At 43.4% G+C, this 8,768-nt stretch overlaps 1 protein-coding gene across 5 annotated transcripts in view; it reads left to right on the plus strand.

Annotated features, from left to right (window-relative positions):
* The window catches only part of KANK1 (KN motif and ankyrin repeat domains 1), a 176,713-nt gene extending 168,277 nt beyond the window's left edge, over nucleotides 1-8,436 (plus strand). For all 5 annotated transcript variants that reach the window (XM_016135562.2, XM_016135561.2, XM_016135564.2 and 2 more), the window contains 5 exons: nucleotides 1,293-1,512; nucleotides 3,605-3,747; nucleotides 4,417-4,617; nucleotides 6,675-6,773; nucleotides 7,373-8,436. In XM_016135562.2, the coding sequence (XP_015991048.2) occupies nucleotides 1,293-1,512; nucleotides 3,605-3,747; nucleotides 4,417-4,617; nucleotides 6,675-6,773; nucleotides 7,373-7,435 (726 nt within the window). In that variant the 3' untranslated portion in view covers nucleotides 7,436-8,436. The remainder of the gene's footprint in view (nucleotides 1-1,292; nucleotides 1,513-3,604; nucleotides 3,748-4,416; nucleotides 4,618-6,674; nucleotides 6,774-7,372) is intronic.
* The last annotated feature ends 332 nt before the right edge of the window (nucleotides 8,437-8,768 follow it).

The raw sequence follows: 8,768 nt of genomic DNA on the forward strand, positions 1-8,768 counted from the left end.
GTGTTTTAAGTATTGTGCTGTGAAAATTAGTGGACACATGAAAGATCAGAGTGTCGGGGCCATATATCCCTATAGGACACAAGGTTAGGACATTAATTTCACTTCCTTCCATGTGAGAACTCCAAGGAAATAGAAATATGAATTGTAAAAGAGTGAGCAGAAGAAAAAAAATGGATGAATTATGTTCTTGGTAAGGACTCTTCATGAGTTGACCAAAATATGATTGAATGGACTAAAACCAAATAATCGGTAGCAAGAAGATAGAGATGGAAGCTATACAATCCCAATCCCACCTTTCTATAGAAAGAGGACTTCTTGGGTTCTGGTGCTTTCGACATAGACTTTCTATCTTTCTTTGATATAATTTTAAACTTTTAAAGAGCAAGCGATGCACAAATGAATAGTAAACTCATATAAAAGAGAGGCTTTAAGAAAACATTGTAGTTATTCCTATCACCAGCCCTGGATATGCCCAGTCTACTTTGAACTTCACGTGGTCCAAGTTTGACCTGATCATCCATGAAACACATGCCATGTTCATGCGTCCACACCCTAAGGGAAGGCAAGTGGGGCTGACAGTCAGATGCAGATGATTCTAACGGGAAATGTAATTTGTCCCAGATCTGTTTTTTATTCCTTTCCATGGCTAAACATTTGTATTTGGGATTGGAGTGGGAATTGAACTGGCTGTATGCTTCTGGTCTCCACAGCCTTGTGCTGTGGAGATGTCGAAGGAGTCAAGGTTTATCCAGATAGGGAGGAAGCAGTGTAATTAAGTGTGGGCTAATCTTATGTGCCAATTACTATGAAGATCATTTGCAAGGCCAGCATAACTACATTGTATTAATAGTTCCGTAATAAATAGAACCAGGCCTAAGGGTTTAACATGTATTGCTTTGTTCTTATCACAGACACTATGAATGAAAGGTATTTTTGTTGTCCTCATTTTGCAGCTAAGGAAACTGAGGCACTGAATAAGTATCTTCCCTAGAATCATACAGCTCATAAGGAGCAGAGTCAGAATTTAACCTTGATGATATAGCTCTTGCCCAGTGCTATATGGCCTCTTTTATAGAATTTGGAATATGTTTGTGGTTAAAAATCCGGAGGGATGGTGCAGTTTGGAGTGTGAGGCTTCTCGTAGAGCTCTGGGTTTTGTTAGTTGTTTTCGAGAGCCAATTTTAACTTTATACACTTTGACTATAAAAGGCTTTGTTTCTTGGGCTTTTAGCTAGGTTTTGGAAAGTCTATAAATAGAAGAATTAATGGCCACTCGCTCGGTGTTTTGGCAGAGGTTCTGTTTGAACACCCTCCAGCACGAGTGGTTCCGCGTGTCCAGTCAGAAGTCAGCCATTCCAGCTATGGTGGGGGACTACATAGCTGCCTTTGAGGCCATCTCCCCGGACGTCCTTCGTCACATCATCAACATGGCTGATGGCAATGGCAACACTGCCCTCCATTACAGTGTGTCACACTCCAACTTTGAGATTGTGAAGCTGCTCTTAGATGCTGGTACGTTGGCTGTCCTGGTCTCTTCTCTAACAGCACTTGGGTTGTGGCGCCCCTCAAAGAAGCTGATTGATCCACTCCTCAATTCTGTGACCATCCTAAAATCTTCTCATTGCTTTTCCACGTGATGTGGTAAGGATAGTATTCTTGACTCATCGTGGGAGGCTCAATATTTAAACAAAACTGGGGCAACACAGATTTTAGATCTGTTTTGAAAGGAGGTTTTGCGGATATTCTTGCTGCAGTTCGGCTGCATTCAAGCAAAGTATATCTTTGGTAATAAACATGACTCACGTTCCTTCCTCAGCTGAATCAAGCAGGCCCTAGCAGGTTCACTCTCAGGAGGCAGCGTGCTGATGGTGGGGCCAGAGTCACAGTTTTGGTGTTTATGAACTGCTCGATTTTTGATTATTCCATGACCTCCATCCAGTTATCTCATGGAGGTGTACAGTTAGTCAAGATTGGGACCAAGCAAAGCTACTGTAACTTTTTATGCAAAGGGAGTAGCCTGGTGATGTATATTGTCCCCAAATCACTTTTATTTATTTTTGAAATCCCTATTTTTACTTCTCATATGTGACTGATACAGAGTTTATAGTACTTCAGTCTAATGAGAGTATGATGTGAACATCTGATTTAGAATATGAATATAAAATTGTCTGGTTTTCCCGTATTTCTGCTTGACCCAACTGTCCAATTTTTTCTACTCTGTTTTGGGAATGTTGGATTAATGCAGAGAAGAAACCAAGCAGATTTATCCTTTTTTCTATCTAGGCTTGCTTGTTCCCTAATGCAAGGGCCAACTTAGAATAAAAGTGCTTCCATTTTTCATAAAGGAATTCCAAGCCTCCTTCCCTCCTGATTTTCTAGACTATAAACAAAGTTGATAATACTGTCAGCCCAAGTCATTGCTTAAAGAGGGAAGCAGATAATGTCCAGGAAAGCTAAAAACAAGATTTCAGGATTATTCCTCAAAGTTATGATTTAATTTACCCTTGGAACATTTATGTGGACAAGATACTTCGATAAATTAAATGATTTTAATTCCATTGTTGGATGGCTTTGGTTAACCACTACTTTTCTAGATTTACTTAGCTTATACTGCTCACCGTCATAGGCTGAGATTCTGGCTCCACAAAATATGTCTGTGAGTGTGCGATGCCGCATCATCTGTGAAGAACTGAACGTCACATGCCGAGGAGCCTGAAAGAGCGCCTCTGCTCACTCACTCACTTCCTCATCACACAGCCTTTCTTTTCTTTTTCCTTTTCTACATTAAAAAAAAATATGCACTATTGTAAATGCCATATGTCCCTAGTGTCCAGTTGTTTTAGAACCCGAAACAGCTTAAGTGTACTTGGTCACATATGAAAAGCTCCTTTCTTGCATTCTCCATTCCTTTCATTTTATTGCAAAGTGCTAAAGGAATTTTAAAATGCTAGGAGGATAATTTAGCCCTGGAAGATCGCTTAAGAATTATAGGAATAGAAAACGTATAGTTTTTAGTGTCTGTTAGTCCCTTGGAATTTCTTAGGGGACTTTACTGCATTTGTTCTCAGACCATAATTCCTAGAGTAGGTGTCGTGTGATTGAAATTCTGCTTTTAAGAGCCTCAAACAAGTCAGATTTGCAAACCCAGGGTCCCAGCATGAGTAGTGGTTTATATGCAGGTAACGCCATATTCAGAGTTCCTTACACAGGCCTTTACAAATCTCTTTCGCTTGTAGCTCTCACTGCTTTTTTTACTCCAAAATAGTGATTTTCTAAACACAGATTAATGTCTAGATCCCACATTATTGTTTATTCTTCACAGCGGCCATTACTTAGAACAACCTCCCAGACCTCTAAGCTATTATAGTTCAACCACCAGTTGCAAACAAAACATGCCATGAGAGCTCATTGTTGCTTCTGGCCTCATGAAATGAAGAAAAAAGGTTTTTTTGTTTGCTATAAAAACATATCTCACATGTTCGTTCTCCCAAGTCACTGTCGTACTTTGATTACCTGAGGCCATTTCATTGGGTTCTTCCAAACACCATACCTTCAGTTCATGTTAGGAGATGGCGTCTCCCTAAAGAGACTCGTGTCTTTGCAGACGTGTGTAACGTGGACCACCAGAACAAGGCGGGCTATACCCCAATCATGCTGGCAGCCCTCGCCGCTGTGGAAGCAGAGAAGGACATGCGGGTTGTGGAAGAACTCTTCGGCTGTGGGGACGTGAATGCCAAAGCCAGCCAGGTGAGCGCGCACACTTGCTTTGTTTCCCAAGTTCATGTTCATGCTCGCAAACTCAGCTCTGACCTGCACAGGTTTCCACACTACACTTCCTACCACTGAGCACTTACTCACTGGCCCAGCCCCAAGTTTATATGGCTGCCAGGCAGTCCTAGATGACCGAACACACTGACGAAGTACTGGCTTAAACCTCACACTGGAAACTTCTCTGTCCTTTGCCTTGCATTGCCTCACTCCGGGTGGCATGCACAGAAACTGTAGGGCAGCCCGCTTATAAGTGACCGGGAGTCCCCAGCATCTACTAGACGACTGCTGCTTTCTGACTGTGTATGTAGTATCTTCATACATCGAGTGCCCCTAGTCCAGATGTGTTCACAGTTTGACTTTTAACCATCTTCCATACTTCCCAGCTCTTCGATGTAATGAAACGGATCTTCCAAGCTAAAGGGAAAATTTGACTCCTTACTTTATGATCTGACGTAGCTCATAGCTCATCAAACCAATTGCTCCGTGCCTGCCATCGCCAGGCCCCGAGTCCTTCCATGTCCAGGGTTTTCCCCCTATTTATTATCACACTCCCTCCTCCCCTTCCCCCCAGCACAGCCCCACGACAGGCCATACCCTGCCAGCCTGGTATTTACTCCTGAAGTCTGCTGTCATTCCTTCTCAAAGGCAGGACAGACGGCTCTCATGCTGGCGGTCAGTCACGGGCGGATAGACATGGTGAAGGGCCTGCTGGCCTGTGGGGCTGACGTCAACATCCAGGACGATGAGGGCTCCACCGCCCTGATGTGTGCCAGCGAGCATGGGCACGTGGAGATCGTGAAGCTGCTGCTGGCTCAGCCAGGCTGCAATGGCCACCTGGAGGACAACGTAAGCCGTCTTCATTGGGCCTGCATGCCAGGGGCCTGCAGGGACACGGGGAGGGAGCTCTGTTAGTGCTGCTTGGCAGGGAGAGAGAGCACATCCTCCTTGAGTGTCCTTAGGGATTTGTGTTGCCATCCAGCCACCTCCTTCCATGGCCTAGCTTGGCATCATGTGCTGTGTGCCAGCTGATACTCCCATTAACCAAAGCCAAAGGTGGAAAGATAAATAGGCCTCACCGCAAAATTTATTAAAGGAAGAAGGTAATGGGCCTGTACTAGAACCAGCACATGAAAGGTGAATAAACAGATTTACAATACAGAATCAAATTCAGTGTTGGCAACTTCTAAATCCACTAAGAAAGGATCAGGTCCCTGGTCCATTTGGAAATCTGGATTACTTGCCATTATAAGCTGGTGTTATTGGGTGACTAGAAGTATTGTTATTACAAAGAAGCACTTTCCCACCCAAATAAAGTAAAGGCAGGTATGCTCTTCACTAGAGCCCATCGGAGTGAATAATTTGTGATTTTTCATCAGCTAGGGGATACAGACCGTCCTGGCTTTTTTTAGGCACATCTTTCCACTCCTGCTCAGGCTGTAATCTCTTCTCCCGATTCCCAAAATGTCCCCATTCCCAGATAAACCTTTGACTGGAAAACATTCTAAGGAAAGCTGTTCCTTCTGGGTATCTCCAGGCCAAAGGGACCAACACTGATAGATGAACGCACAGGAATTAATGTTTGAGTGATGATATGGTTCAAAAGTCCAAAGGTCATAAAACCATCCAAAAGTCATAGAGGTTGAGCTGGGTTGGTTTGTCTCTGTGGAGCACAGGTTTGGAACAGCTTCCTTCAGCTCAAAACACTAAAAAGTTAGGGGAGAAACATCCTTCTCTGTACTACACTTCAGATCCCTGTGGGCCTGAGCCAGCAGGAAGAGCAAACCAATGCAGGTATTTACTGGCATGAAGGGCTGATGCTTCTGCCATTGTACCGGATCCTCCTTCTTCCGCTGGCGCGGAGGGAGCGTTCTCAACCTATCTTTCCTTAGGAACAGTTTGTGTTTCATGTGTCTTGTTTTTTGTTTATTTGCTTGTACTTCTCGCTCAGCAAGAACAGTTTGCAGATATAGTAATAAGAGACCATAGAGCTACAGTGACTTCCAGAAATCCTAGTCACCTCAGCTAATTGTCTACTTCCTTGTCCTTAAAAGAGTAGGAAGGCATCCAGCTAGCCTCCGGAAGAAAACAGGCCTCCCAGAATTCACAGAGTGGGAGGGAAGGACTGTATGATTCAAACCACATGCAAATTACTTCCTGCTGGTCACGACCAAAAGGGAATCCTTACTTATTCCAAGACTAGACAGAAAATAAACTGCTGGTTTTTGCCTGGTGCTCCTTTATATCCATCTAAATCCCTGCAGTTTAATGGAAATCAAATATTTAACTGAAAATTTTTCCTTCCCATATTTATTATTTCCCTGGTAGTTCCATAATACATTTCTGCAGACCAGCAAGATTTAGTGCTTTTACACCAGTGTTCTTTGTAGCATTCCACAGAGGTAGTTACAGCCGTAGGATCAGCTCACTTCCCAAGAGGAAAATTAATCTTTGGAAAATTTCAGGACATCAAAACATGCACCATGATACTTGCCTGCTCATTTGTAATTATAAGAACAAAGAAGAAAGTAAATTATGTTTCTACCCCTATCATACTGTCCCCCTGCAGGCAGACTCAGTGGTTGAATGGGAGTTCTTCATGGGCAGTCTTTGTTTGCTGGAGAGCCAAGGCATGCAGACCTGCACACTAACTGCTGTGAGGCAAAGACGAGGGAGGGGAACGGGGTGGTTCTTTTCCTGACTGATTTCCTTAGGATCGGGGGCTATGCCTCATTCATCCTTGTAGTTAAAAGGCTTAGCATATAGAAGTCCAGAAAAGTTTCCTAAATGGCAAGATTTGGAGAACCTTATCAATTACTGGAGGGTATTTTGTTTTGTTACATTGTGGCTGTCTAGAAGTTTGAGAAATCCAACTTGGCTCATTCTTTTCGTAATTTTTTCTTAAGGATGGCAGCACTGCCCTCTCAATCGCTCTGGAAGCAGGACACAAGGACATCGCCGTTCTTCTGTATGCCCATGTCAACTTTGCAAAAGCCCAGTCTCCGGTCAGTGTCGTGCATTTGTCATTTGTTAATAGGCTGAAATTCACCAGACCGGTTGGCCCACTTCTTCTGGGAGTGGACGGGAGACACAGGTTTTATGATGACTCTGAAAATAGAAGTTTTAGTCTAGAACATAAGAATTCATCATTTTTAACCAGGCCAGAAGGCCAGGAGTGCTAATGGTTAGTGCAGCAGAGGCTGGACCCCTGCTTGTCCTTAGGAGACAGATACTCTCACACTCTTGCATTAAGGGTTTATTCTGGGCAGAATTATTCAAATGGCACATACTGAGCCCCATGAATACATATTGCCACATTCCTGGCAGTTTTCCTAATGTAGATCATGTGAGCAGCACCCTGTGGTCTCAAGAGTCCACTCTTAGTGGGAAGATGACGTCCCAGGACAGCAGGACGTGACGCTGCTGAGCCCGGCTGGCTGCCGAGCTGCTCCTGCTTGCTGGACCTGTGTCTCGTGTTCTAGCTCTTCTCACTCTGGCTCGTGATAGTTATCAGCTATGCTAGACAGAGTTCTTATGTCACAAAGGACACATCTGCCTGAAGTCGCTTATTCATACCCATTTTTTTTCCTTTGCTGGTCTCTAGGGCACCCCTAGGCTTGGAAGGAAGACATCTCCTGGCCCCACCCACCGAGGTGCATTTGATTGATTATGTGCAAATAGCCATCCATTTACATGCCACCATTAAGCTGCTAATTGTTCCTGTTGGGGTGACAGATACTGAATGTATATGTATTGTGCCTGAGCTCACTAGCAAACAGAACGCATAAAGCCAAGGACTAAAGGCTGGAGCCGTCACAGTGGAAGCTGAGCCTGCAGGAGATTGTCAGCGGCCACACACCGCCTCCCTCTGGCCATCTTCCCTCCGTGTAGGGCACACTTGACCCCAGTCACTGTTGCTGTTTCTGTTGCTGTTGAGTCTCTGCTCCGTTATGTACAGTTGTAGGAAACTGTAACCTGACATGAGCAGGCAACTTGTATTCCTTTTCTCTACCCGCCTCCCCCGCCCCCACCACCACTACTGCTAAGAAGTGTCAGGTTCTCATCCTCATGGTGTTTTAAAATTTTCCACAAATATTTATATTTACGAATGTGGAACCATTGGAAAGCTCTTTGAAAATTTCATTCCAAGAGGGTTTTATTGATTTTTCTTTTATCTTCATTATTTTAAAGTAAGTTAGTTGAGGTGACTTTTGCTGATCAGCAACTTGGGCCTGGGCTGGTAGGTTTCTGGTTTAAAAATAAAGACGGAACTCTAAAAAAGTATAAAACTTACAAAAGGAAATCTTTTCAGTTGGTTTTACCTAAGTGGATGTATTATATGACTTTTTATATAAAATATATCTATATAAAATTGACACAGTATTTTCAACTTTTATATTCCATGGTAATAAAAGACATGAAGAACTACATGTAACAATCCATATTTTTATTAATAATTGCACAACTCCGTATCTAATGATAAAGGTTGAATTGTGTTAGGTGAATTGGCTATGTATTTACCTCTAGAGAAATATAGTGTAGTTCTCCATGTATTTATGGATTCCTTTATACCATGTCACACTTACTTTGGTCTTATATGTATTTAAGTGTTTGAAGTGCCTTAGACTCTTGCCATATTTTCGAAATAAAATTTCATTAAGCTCTTCACTTGTCCCTGCTTCATTTCTGACAGCCGTCTGCCCTGACCCTATTGACTTACAGCAGTGGCAGCACAAGCCGATGGGTGGATTGCGCGGGGAGGGTGAGTGCAAGACCAGAGGAGGCATCCTCTGAGAGCACTACTTCGTCTCTACAGCTCTGCTCACTACTCAGGTTACACGTGTGAGTCTGACCAGTAGTCTCCCAGGAGGAGCCAGTGAGTTAACGCTTCTCAGGTGCAGAAGCGCTAGTCCTTGATTCTAATTTTGGATCCACATCATACGTAATTATTACAACATTGTTGATTGTATTCCCTATTCCATACTTTACATCCCCATGAC

The sequence above is a fragment of the Rousettus aegyptiacus genome, unplaced genomic scaffold, assembly GCF_014176215.1.
Source record: "Rousettus aegyptiacus isolate mRouAeg1 unplaced genomic scaffold, mRouAeg1.p scaffold_m13_p_3, whole genome shotgun sequence".
Taxonomy (NCBI): Eukaryota; Metazoa; Chordata; class Mammalia; order Chiroptera; family Pteropodidae; genus Rousettus; species Rousettus aegyptiacus.